Raw genomic sequence first — 12,690 nt, forward strand, 5'->3', positions numbered from 1 at the left:
CGTTTTTCGGCAAAAGCGGCCAATGTGAACATGCAGGATGTTTAACACCACAATTAGCGTTAATACAAAAGCGATTTGTAGTGAATTCTAGATCTACCGTTCGACCGATAATTATTTGATAAGCTGGCACCAACTGTTACAGAAAGATCATTTCAAATCGGGTACTAGCAAAGTCCGTACGGACAAATTTTTACTTTCGGAAAATCGTCAAAGTTTTACAAATATTTTATCACGTTACATGTGACATATTAAGGATTGATAAGTGAGAAATAAAGGATATATAATAATTCAGATATCTTAAACCTGCCTTGGGTCAAAATGATAACGCGCATCGGACAAAATCCAGGCCAAGTCTCTTATTGTGCCGGATAGATAGAGTTCGGCAAACACAATTAAGGCGTTAACTCCTTTATCTGTATCAGTCACACTTATCAAAATCACACGTACCACCATGGGCCCTAAATAAACCGTATTCAGCGTCAATTCACCACGTGCACATCCGTGGCGTAGCATCTGGGCCGCTATTCTACTTCACACTAAACTTCATCAATGCCTCCTCAAACTCAGTAATGTAAGTCGGTCGAGGTAGCATCACTAAGGTTCGAAGTAACAATCATTTCGCCAATTTAAACAGAAAGTATGTTTGCCTTGGTAGCTAGTAGGTATTAGTACAGCCAGCCACTCATACATATCGTCTCTCTGTGGCTGACTAATAACCTCACTGTTTATTCACTCAGGTAAGAAACATTACTATCCTGTACTGTTTTAAATCTCAAGTGTCTACTATTACCCCTGGCAACATACATTATGGTATACATTCTGTGATAACTGTGGATGGAGTGTCTACCCAGAGAAGACCTGTGGCACTCTTCCCTGGTCGGGTCATACCAAAAGACGTCACAAGATGGCAGCCGTTGTTGCCGTGCCTGGGGTTCAGTTGTAGGGAAGAAAGCCATGCCTGGTCGGCTCGGAGTCTGTAAACTGTGTCTGAGAGGGGTAACCATGTCAACTGCGGCATGGTATCTCAGTGGGCTAGTATTACTGAACCTTACTAACACTAACAAACACGCACGTCGCTTTATAAGTGCAAAATGCACAAACGCCACGTTAAACCCCATTCTACCTCGTCACCTGTATTCACTATCATGTGTGAAACAGACACTGTCCGTGGTCGTCAGGTTAAGTAAGGACTGTGTCACTGTTAGCAGATAATCACATACAGTTTGGGCGAGCAATCAAATCTACGGGGGCTGCCATAGTGTGGAACCCAGATTCCTTTAAAATAAGAACACGACCGAGGCCGGTCAGCCGTTTCCATGACGACATGTTTATTTCAAGTATACACACAAGTACTAACAACGCTTACGTGGATGTAAACCTTGTGGAGATTCCAGGTTAGAATTGGCCACTAGCAACCTATGCTGGCCGTAAGAGTGGTCAGGCAAGGCTGATTGCGAGTCATCGTACCCCAGAAGCATGGATCGTTGTTCACATTATCAATCACTTCATCTAGACACGATTATTTACAGACCCCCGTTATGTAGCTGGAATATTGCCGAGTGCGGTGTTAAACAACAAACAAGGTTTACAACAACTGAATGGACACGCTGATGGCTAAAGTGCCATTTAATGCCTTCTGTAAATCTCAAGAGGCGAGGACGAAGCAACAGGAATGATGTTCACCATTAGTCGATCCATTACGTCACTTCCTCAAAGCTACGTGTATATTTTGCTCAACGTGTCGCTCTGCTTAAAACAGTATACACAGTATGCTTGAAGTTTTCAATACGAAAGCAAGAAGCCTGCAATTTTATGTCAGGAGAGGATTTATGATTGTATTGGAAACATAATGAAAACCTGGAATTTAATAATTTAAGCTAGAGTCGACAAAGACTAGTTTGTTCCGCTATGGAATTCTTTCTTTCTCGGAACGATCGCTTTTTTAAAGCAACGTAAGAGAGCAGAGATGAACAAATATATTATATCCAATACTGTTATTACAGCTGGTGATTTGTCTGTATCTAGTATAAGGAAATATCAACATCATTTTAATCTTCATAACTATAAGAAAATTTAATTTGTATCCAGACAGTGACAAATAATAGCCCCCACAAAAGAAAACCGTGATGAGAGGTATCAACACGGTGTCATAAATCAATGTAGTTTCTGGTGAACTAAGGACAATCTTGCTACTTTAAAAACGCCGAGCACAAGCCTTTAGCAATCATGTACACCATGCGCTGTCTGCGAGATGCCAATACTTTGTAATGTCACGTGACTGCGAGACGGGTAAAGGTGTTCGAATCCAGTGCAACCATATATTAGGTCTCACAAGATCTCTCATAATTATAGTGAAATGGCTGAATCAAGGCGTTTAATTCAAGGTGTGTTTGTTTAAATTGACTCCATGTACTCAAGATATATATGCTACTTGAAAATAAGTTAGAAAATACTCGATTCTTTCATATTTCTGTAAATAAAGCGACAACACCCTTTCCATATCCAATGGAAATCCTACAATGGAGTACGATTCCGACTATTGTCATGTGATAATGAATCACTATCAAAGAGTGATGATACCAGGTGTTCGCGAAAAGGTGAGCGTATCCTGCCCCAACGGTGGCACCCGTCACAAACACATGCAAAGGCATGTCAATTGTTCACCTGAAAAAACATGGGAACATATGGTACAAGTCATATTGGGAATTGCATCGGACATCAGTTTTGTCACTGATGCGTCAAATTTGGCATGATAGATTAACTATAGTAATATGAAAGAATAGAATGGTCTTTAACTTCTTTTGAGTAGTATATTTCACGATGAACCACAAGATAATTCACACTTTGAACACAATGACAATGCGTGTACATGTACTTCCCATCCAGGTTCCAATAAGAGTCGATGGACTCTTCACAAAACATTTCCTAATAGAACACGGTCTGTGTAATGATGTATCAGCAACTGCCTTCATCAGCACAATCCGTTGGCTGGTTGTCCGGGGCAACACTATTTTTTACAGCAGCTTTCACAACGTACACACGTACACGTGACGTCACTCCTAGATCAACGCGAGGTTATCCCGAAACAAGCGTGGCCTTGACCTTTTAAGCTTTTCCATAACCAGTTCGTCTACCGCAGGAGAAGGAGAATAAGAACCCGTCCTGCAAGGAGAAACATCAAACACATATACGACGGGCATCATCAATAATACGCCAATTGAACTGTCGGGGAAAAGAAATTATTCACTTGAAAATTGGTTGTGACACCAAAATTACACACGTTATCAAAACGTGCGTGGATCGATGCTCATCATGTCAAACACTGGATTGTCTTGTCCAGGCTCGATTATTTACAGACCGCCCTCATAGAGCTGGAATTTTGCTAAGTTCGGCGTTAAACAACAAACAAACAAACTAGCCTGAAAACACTTAAATTCCAAAACACAACGACACCCGCATTGAATATATCACCATCGAATTACTGTTTCGTGGTTGTTTCATACATGGATGTAAGCTTTCTTTTGCCCGGTAGTTTAGTTGCTGGACACGGTGCCTCAGGCGCTTTTTAATGCTTTACTCGTCTCAAAAGTATTACCCCATCAATCTACTGAGTCGTCATACACCAACACGATATTTATGAAGACAAAATATTCTTCGGAACCTATTACAGAGTCTAGTCCTAGATATGAGCATATTTCGCCTCTTTAAAAGAAAAGTTCAAATTATCGTATAAAGATGCTTTGGATCGAAACTACGTGAAGTGAAATCAGAGTACATGGCATGTGAGATGTATTCACTCAAGATGAAGCACTGATGACGTGTGACTGATTCCGTGGTCTTGTGGATAGTGTCTGCCCGGAGAGCGAAAGGTCGTGGTTCGATCCCCGGCTCCGTCATACCCAAAGACGTTCAAATGTGGTAGTTGTCGTTTTCCTCTCATGGCACAAAACAAAGAATGGTCTGCTTGGAGTCAGTATGCTGTGTCTGAGCAGGGCATGGTATCTCTGAGAGCTAATACTATAAATCCGGCACTGGGTAGTTCTAGTATAAGTGCACACACACACACACACATGCACACGCACGCACACACACACGCGCACGCACACAAACACACACACGCGCACACACACAAACACACACACACGCACGCACAAACAAACGCACACGCACGCACACACACACACACGGTAAGCGTTCATGCATGCACATCGCTAAATAGGTGCAATAATTTTAAACGTAACGTTAAACCTCACCTCACCTCACCTCACCTCACCTCACCTCACCGTGTTGAGATTCACAGATTAACAAGTAACCATTCTTTATCGTTCGTCTATTTCCCCAACAGCCAAACGTTTTCCCTGTGCAGCCATGTCAGTTACGCATGTAATGCATAGCCTGATAACCAAACATCAAGAATAAAACCGTGTTAAGACTCAGATGCCCTAATCAAATATAGATCACTGTTGATGGTTTCTGAGAATTGAAGGGGGGCATGCATTAACACGTCAGTGATTCTCTAACATGGTCAAAGCACCTTCATCATCAGTGCCAGTGATCCGCAAGCAAAGCTGGTACTCGTGATTGAAAAGCCGATAACAGACTCGTTCAAATTCAATATCATGTCCTTTGCCAATTCCACCTTCAATGAAACAGGCCTGCAGGGTGTCAAAAGTGTCAAATGATTTCAATTCACGTGCTTAATCGATTCCACGAAAGAACAATAAAATCACACTTAATTCTATTGCTGTAAAAACACTGACCTTTGTTGAGAAAATCGTTTTTGAGTTTAAATGCAAATTTCAAAACTCATATCCGATTTATACAAACAACGACAGTGTCCTACTTCATGATTCGCACCAATGGTTTTAATTAACTACCTTCTGACTACCCAACAACACCAATGCTCGAGAAATATCATCAAACCTGATGCTGTTCAGTCTCGCTGATCCAGTTCTTCAAGCGTCTGTAGTCATGTATACTTGTCTATAGTGAGTGGATGAGTGAGTGAATGTCAGAAGTTTGTGTTGGGTGACACGCCACTTTGACCAATAGTTCCGTTACATCAGGTTTTGTCAGGTAATGTGATTAAAACGCCACGGCAACGTCATGAACAGCGCTTGTAAACCGCCACTCCTGTGTCTGTGCCAAAATGAAATTATTTGCTAACAGCAACTGGCAATGAAGGATCTGACTGATAGTGTAATTGGATGGAAAACCTGTGTGGCCATCGGGCAACGTTTGCAACGAATGGCGTCTTCAGCCACGGCGACATGGAATTAAAAATTGAATATTTGCCTACCTCAAGACCTGATACTGAATCGGCGTATGAAAGGGGATATGTGTGTTTTATATAGTATCCAATCTATACATTGAATGTACGTGTGATTAAAAGCTTTTCCTTCAAGGAATCGAATAAATTGAACAAAACGTATTCTTTTCTTGATCAGGGTTACAATATATGTTTGCTCATCATAACAGGCCTATCAATATGGGTAAATAACATTTAGATTAGTATTATCAGGTCGGGCCAGTTTGCCTTGCATATTGCCCTAGAACATGGATAACACAACCCGGGTCTCTTCAGTGGTAGGACTGTTGCCTGGTTTTAAAATTCACGTACATGCACAGTTATGTATATATATATATATATACGTGTGACCTGTGTCACTTCGGCTTTCCTCTCCCCTCAACATAATAGGTGTGATATCACTCACTCACTCACTCACTCACCACCCACCAACCCACCCATCCACTCACTCACTCACTCACTCACCCATCCACTCACTCACTCACTCACTGTCTTCAACGCTTGATGGCCACACACCCCACAACCCTGTCGGGTTACATTAAAGTCGGTTTGGGTGATGAGACGTCAAGTTTGTGTCATTATACCTCCTACGACGTGGGATGTAACTCGCGTGCGGAGTTATTCGGTATGTAAGTGGACACGTTATATCAATCACATTCTAAATGACCATATCCGAAACCCTGCAATCAGCTGACCGGCTGAGTCAGCGTCCTGGGGAAGACACTTACCTTGGACTTTCATGACATTATTTACGGTCCGCCGCCATGTGACAGGATTATGGCCGGATCCAGCGTTAAACAATAACAATTAAACAATTTTTATTAATCAGGTCTGATGTAAAGTTGCGAGCAACAATTAGCCTGTCAGCTGGGCCGCACAGATCTGAAATATGACAGCTTACCTTAATGAGTCCTAACAGTGTAGTCCATAGTCCATAGTTAGGGACCATGTCCCTCCCCGAGGCCCGGCGGACAAACGTCTGCACGGCCACCCCTCCCGACATGTACACGACGACAGTCGCGAAGAAGCTGGAAAATAGTTACACATTATGTTTGATATTGCCTGTTGTTTTCTTAGAGGTGTATGGAATACATACGAGTAGCATTATTGTGTTACAATCAACCCACATGTGGCAAGGAGGGTACCTAGATGATTACAAACATGTGGCAATGAGGGTACCTATATGAATACCAACATGTGACAATGAGGGTACCTAGATGATTACAAACATGTGGCAATGAGGGTACCTATATGATTACAAACATGTGGCAATGAGGGTACCTAGATGATTACAAACATGTGGCAATGAGGGTACCTATATGATTACAAACATGTGGCAATGAGGGTACCTAGATGATTACAAACATGTGGCAAGGAGGGTACCTATATGAATACCAACATGTGGCAATGAGGGTACCTAGATGATAACAAACATGTGGCAATGAGGGTACCTATATGATTACAAACATGTGGCAATGAGGGTACCTATATGATTACAAACATGTGACAAGGAGGGTACCTATATGATTACAAACATGTGGCAATGAGGGTACCTATATGATTACAAACATGTGGCAATGAGAGTACCTATATGATTACAAACATGTGGCAAGGAGGGTACCTATATGATTACCAACATGTGGCAATGAGGGTACCTAGATGATTACAAACATGTGGCAATGAGGGTACCTATATGATTACAAACATGTGGCAATGAGGGTACCTATATGATTACAAACATGAGGCAATGAGGTGGCCTATATGATTACAAACATGTGGCAATGAGGGTACCTATATGATTACAAACATGTGGCAATGAGGGTACCTATATGATTACAAACATGTGACAGTGAGGGTACCTAGATGATTACAAACATGTGACAATGAGGGTACATTGATGATTACCAACATGTGGCAATGAGAGTACATAGATGATTACAAACATGTGGCAATGAGGGTACCTAGATGATTACAAACATGTGGCAATGAGGGTACATAGATGATTACCAACTGTGGCAATGAGGGTACACAGATGATTACAAAACATCTGGCAATGAGGGTACATAGATGATTACAAACATGAGGCAATGAGCGTACATAGATGATTACCAACTGTGGCAATGTGGGTACATGGGTCATTACAAACATTTGTCAAAGAGGGTACATAGATGATTACCAACTGTAGCAATGAGGGTACATAGATCATTACAAACATGTGGCAATAAGGCTGCCTAGATGATTACAAACATGAGGCAATGAGGGGACCTAGATGATTACAAACATGAGGCAATGAGGGGACCTAGATGATTACAAACATGAGGCAATGAGGGGACCTAGATGATTACAAACATGAGGCAATGAGGGGACCTAGATGATTACAATCATGAGGCAATGAGTGGGCCTAGATGATTACAAAAGTTGTGGCAATGAGAGTACCGAGATGATTACAAATATGTGGCAAGAAGGATATGTATATTGTAAGAGAAATGTGACAGTTAGCTTGCTATGACGATGCCTCACAAGTGGCAATGAGAGCCGGTGGAAATGAAAGATACCTAAAAGCAGCACACATGGCGGTGATGGGGCAACCAGGAGGGCCAACAACATGGCGCAGAAGGAATATACAGGCGTCGTTCAGTGCGACTTACATGATGATAAGGATGCTGCCGATGGATATCCCCCCGTCAGGCCCCGGGGGCCCCTTGGTTGGTCCTGGGCCTGCTTTGGGACAAGCATACTTGCTGGTCAACGTCATCAACTGTAATGCGTGAGCAACTTAGTGTAACTTTGCTTTAGGATAAGCATTTTTGTTGGCCAACGTCATCCACTTTAATACTTGCCCCAAAGGAGCGTTACACTCACACATTCAGGTAAGGTCCTAGACCTGCTTTGATACAAGCGTACTTGCTGTGCAACGAAATCAACTGGAATGAGTGGGTAAGTGTAGCTTTGGGGCAGGCATACTTACTGGTCAACGTCATCAATTGTAACGCCAGAGCAGCGTTACAATAACTCACGCTCTTGCGTTTGTGTAACGTTGCTTTGTGACAAGCATACGTGCTAGGTAACGTCACCAACTGTTATGAGTGAGTGAGCGTGAGTGGGGTTATGTTTGTGTGAAGGAGGGTGTGTGAGGGGTGCTGGGGAGGGGGTATGTTTGTGTGAGGGAGGGTGTGTGAGGAGTGAGGGGTGCTGAGGAGGGGTTATGTTTGTGTGAAGGAGGGTGTGTGAGGGGTGCTGGGGAGGGGTTATGTTTGTGTGAAGGAGGGTGTGTGATGTGTGCTGCTGGGAGGGGTTATGTTTGTGAGAAGGAGGGTGTGTGAGGGGTGCTGGGGAGGGGTTATGTTTGTGTGAAGGAGAGTGTGTGAGGGGTGCTGGGGAGGGGTTATGTTTGTGTGAAGGAGGTTGTGTTGGGAGTGAGGGGTGCTGGGAGGGGGTATGTTTGTGAGGAGGAGGGTGTGTGAGGGGTGCTGGGAGGGGTTATGTTTGTGTGAAGGAGGTTGTGTTGGGAGTGAGGGGTGCTGGGAGGGGGTATGTTTGTGAGGAGGAGGGTGTGTGAGGGGTGCTGGGGAGGGGTTATGTTTGTGAGGAGGAGGGTGTGTGAGGGGTGCTGGGGAGGGGTTATGTTTGTGTGGAGGAGGGTGTGTGAGGGGTGCTGGGGAGGGGTTATGTTTGTGAGGAGTAGGGTGTGTGAGGGGTGCTGGGGAGGGGTTATGTTTGTGTGGAGGAGGGTGTGTGAGGGGTGCTGGGGAGGGGTTATGTTTGTGTGAAGGAGGGTGTGTGAGGGGTGCTGGGAGGGGTTATGTTTGTGTGAAGGAGGGTGTGTGAGGGGTGCTGGGCAGGGGTTATGTTTGTGTGAATGAGCGTGTGTGAGGGGTGCTGGGGAGGGGTTATGTTTGTGTGAATGAGCGTGTGTGAGGGGTGCTGGGAGGGGTTATGTTTGTGGGGAGGAGGGTGTGTGAGGGGTGAGGGGTGCTGGGAGGGGTTATGTTTGTGTGAAGGAGGGTGTGTGAGGGGTGCTGGGGAGGGGTTATGTTTGTGTGAAGGAGGGTGTGTGAGGGGTGCTGGGGAGGGGTTATGTTTGTGTGAAGGAGGGTGTGTGAGGGGTGAGGGGTGCTGGGAGGGGTTATGTTTGTGTGAAGGAGGGTGTGTGAGGGGTGAGGGGTGCTGGGAGGGGTTATGTTTGTGTGGAGGAGGGTGAGTGAGGGGTGAGGGGTGCTGGGGAGGGGTTATGTTTGTGTGAAGGAGGGTGTGTGAGGGGTGCTGGGGAGGGGTTATGTTTGTGTGAAGGAGGGTGTGTGAGGGGTGCTGGGGAGGGGTTATGTTTGTGTGAAGGAGGGTGTGTGAGGGGTGCTGGGGAGGGGTTATGTTTGTGTGGAGGAGGGTGTGTGAGGGGTGCTGGGAGGGGTTATGTTTGTGGGGAGGAGGGTGTGTGAGGGGTGCTGGGAGGGGCTATGTTTGTGTGAAGGAGGGTGTGTGAGGGGGGCTGGGGAGGGGTTATGTTTGTGTGAAGGAGGGTGTGTGGGAAGTGAGGGGTGCTGGGGAGGGGTTATGTTTGTGTGAAGGAGGGTGTGTGAGGGGTGCTGGGGAGGGGTTATGTTTGTGGGGAGGAGGGTGTGTGAGGGGTGCTGGGAGGGGCTATGTTTGTGTGAAGGAGGGTGTGTGAGGGGTGCTGGGAGGGGCTATGTTTGTGTGAATGAGCGTGTGTGAGGGGGGCTGGGGAGGGGTTATGTTTGTGTGAAGGAGGGTGTGTGGGGAGTGAGGGGTGCTGGGGAGGGGTTATGTTTGTGTGAAGGAGGGTGTGTGAGGGGGGCTGGGAGGGGGTATGTTTGTGTGGAGGAGGGTGTGTGAGGGGGGCTGGGAGGGGGTATGTTTGTGTGGAGGAGGGTGTGTGAGGGGTGCTGGGAGGGGGTATGCTTGTGTGGAGGAGGGCGTGTGGGGAGTGAGGGGTGCTGGGGAGGGGACATAAGCAACAGATACTGACGTATGTCCCTGGGTTATTGGGGTCCTCCCCTGTGATGCTAAGCGTGTCCTCTTGGGTTTCGTCACACGTCAACGTCACTATCATCGTTCTATAAATAAATTGCATGTGATTCCGAGGTACTTGATTGGTTAACAAAGCAATTTATTGCGCTTATATGTCCACGAACCGACATAATACTATTCAAAAGGCGATTGTATTTGTCGTAAGAGGAAACTAGCGGGATCGGGTGGTTAGGCTCGCTGGCTTGGTTGAGGCATGTTATCGTATCCCAATTGCGTCGATCAATGCTCATGATGTCAATCACTGGCTTGTCTGGTCCAGACGCGATTATTTTACAGACTGCTGTCATATTACTGGAATATTGCCGAGTGCGGAGTAAAACAACAAACAAATAAAACAAAATACTATGCCACGCCCACTGCCGGATTACTGTTTCCAGTTTATCTCATAATAGAATGGGCGTGGCCTGTGTGGCATGGTGATGTCACCTAGTTAGTACCGTTGTGTTCAGTTTTTGTGTGTTGATGATTATATAAGCTGTCTGTTAAGTTATTATTGTTGACGAATGTATTTATAACAATTGATAGCAATATGTTTTCGCGTTCATGAAGATATACAAATTGATGTCGGCGTACCTGGTGATGTCGGTTGTGGCTGAGTAATGGAGGCTAAGAGAAGTGGCGTCGTTCACGAACTGAGCTGAGGCCTGGTCTCCGAGGTTGTAGTAGGTGGCGGTGCTGCTGTCAGACTGACATCCCTGTAATACAATGGGTATGGTGAACTACATGTTAATAGATGACAGGACAGAGAGTAAATGGATGTGGAGTGTTTCAAGTGAACCCGGTCATGTGGGCGTGAAAGTGAAGCCCGCAGTGGGTATGGCGCTGGCAAACCGAGATTCGAACCCACTATCATACGTTTCTGTGCCAGAAGTCTATGCTCGTTAGTTCGAATCCCGGACACATCTCAAAACAGCGACTTGCGGCGCCTTGGGCTTCACATGTTCTGTTTGACCTTGTGTGGGACTCACCGCGACCTTGTCACAAGAGCCACTACCCTCAGTGAAGTCTTGGCAGGGATTCCAGGAGTACTTAAAATTGGACCCACTTGCGTCTGACAGGTCGAGGAATCTACAACAGATGACAGATATATATATACTCCATCATATACAATTGGTGACAGATATATATACTCCATAACATAGAACAGAAAACAGATATATACTCCATAATATAGAACAGGTGACAGATATATACTCCATAATTTACAACACATGACAGTTATATACTCCATAATATAGAACAGATGACATATATATACACCATAATATAGAACAGATAACAGGTATATACTTCATAATATAAAAGAGATGGCAGATATATACTCCATAATATAGAACAGATAACAGATATATACTCCATAATATAGAACAGATGGCAGATATATCCTCCATGATATACAACACATGACAGATCGCAGAGATATAGTACAGTAATAGTAGGCACACGATAGTTATATGACGCGGCCGGGGATCGAACCCCGACTTCCCTCTCTCCGGGCGGACGCTCTACCACGAGACCAGGCGGTCGAATGTACCTTTAGAAGGATGTTGAAAACTCACCTGGCGGACCCGGCTGTGTTGGCAAGAGGGGTAAGATCGATCGTCCCCTTGGAATTCTTGCACGTGCATGACGTCTCTTGAACACACGTGTCTAATACTTGGGTGAGTGAGGGAGTTAGAGCGAACGAGTACAAGAGTAGACAAATATAAACAGGATGAATACTGCGGTGGGTCATGTTACTGAATAAACAGGTATCATATCCCAGAAGACAGGTCACTCAGTGCTTCGTCACTGTCCGCACGAGGTTTGTGACCTGATTCGTGGATATTTTGTCACATGCGACACGACGCATACGTTCTATAATACATATTATACACCTTCGGCTAGTGTCGCCTGTGAACCGCCAGGTGTCGCCACCAGCATCCTCACTATACAGTGCCACTTGGTAGATTACAGCGTCTCGTTACAACGCTGTATTTTCATCAGTCATCATTGGGGTGTGAAAAAATCTTCCCACAAGACTATATGACAAGAGTTCCAATAGTCACCCTTTCCTTTATGTCGAGCAATATTCCAGCAGCTCCAGCCTTTGGGGTCAACATTTCACAACTTTTGAAGTACAGGCTCTTTCTACGAAGATTTCAAAATGCCTGATCTGACTCCTGCTCAGCAGTAGTTTGATCAGGGTGACAACATTCAGGGCCTCATTGGGACATTGGATGACACGCACATTGGGTGATCAATGGGACACGTGTAGGAAATTTCAAAATGGCGCTCGGCATAAAGGGACTAAAACAAGGACAGGTCGGCACGAAGTCAGTACACTGTGTCTGAGT

General features: G+C 45.1%; 1 protein-coding gene across 1 annotated transcript; it reads right to left on the reverse strand.

Annotated features, from left to right (window-relative positions):
- Positions 1-2,605: 2,605 nt before the first annotated feature.
- On the reverse strand, positions 2,606-12,111 carry LOC139464215 (uncharacterized). The gene is made up of 7 exons (XM_071245740.1): positions 11,914-12,111; positions 11,323-11,422; positions 10,928-11,049; positions 10,293-10,380; positions 7,957-8,066; positions 6,210-6,336; positions 2,606-3,162 (listed from the first exon to the last, which is right to left on the reverse strand). Exons 1-7 carry the CDS (start codon positions 12,087-12,089, stop codon positions 3,106-3,108), a joined length of 780 nt encoding a protein of 259 aa, XP_071101841.1. The 5' UTR covers positions 12,090-12,111; the 3' UTR covers positions 2,606-3,105.
- Between the last annotated feature and the right edge of the window lie 579 nt (positions 12,112-12,690).

Source organism: Haliotis cracherodii, unplaced genomic scaffold (genome assembly GCF_022045235.1).
Source record: "Haliotis cracherodii isolate W230 unplaced genomic scaffold, xgHalCrac1.p SCAF_17, whole genome shotgun sequence".
Classification (NCBI taxonomy): Eukaryota; Metazoa; Mollusca; class Gastropoda; order Lepetellida; family Haliotidae; genus Haliotis; species Haliotis cracherodii.

Excerpts from the sequence above, each read along its gene's own strand:
- LOC139464215 (XM_071245740.1), bottom strand. The coding sequence starts at position 12,089 with ATGACCCACCGCAGTATTCATCCTGTTTATATTTGTCTACTCTTGTAC. Across the intron at positions 11,050-11,322 it reads GCTCTTGTGACAAGGTCGCG|GGATGTCAGTCTGACAGCAG; the intron begins GTGAGTCCCACA and ends ATTGTATTACAG. Across the intron at positions 3,163-6,209 it reads CACTGTTAGGACTCATTAAG|GACGGGTTCTTATTCTCCTT; the intron begins GTAAGCTGTCAT and ends TTCTCCTTGCAG.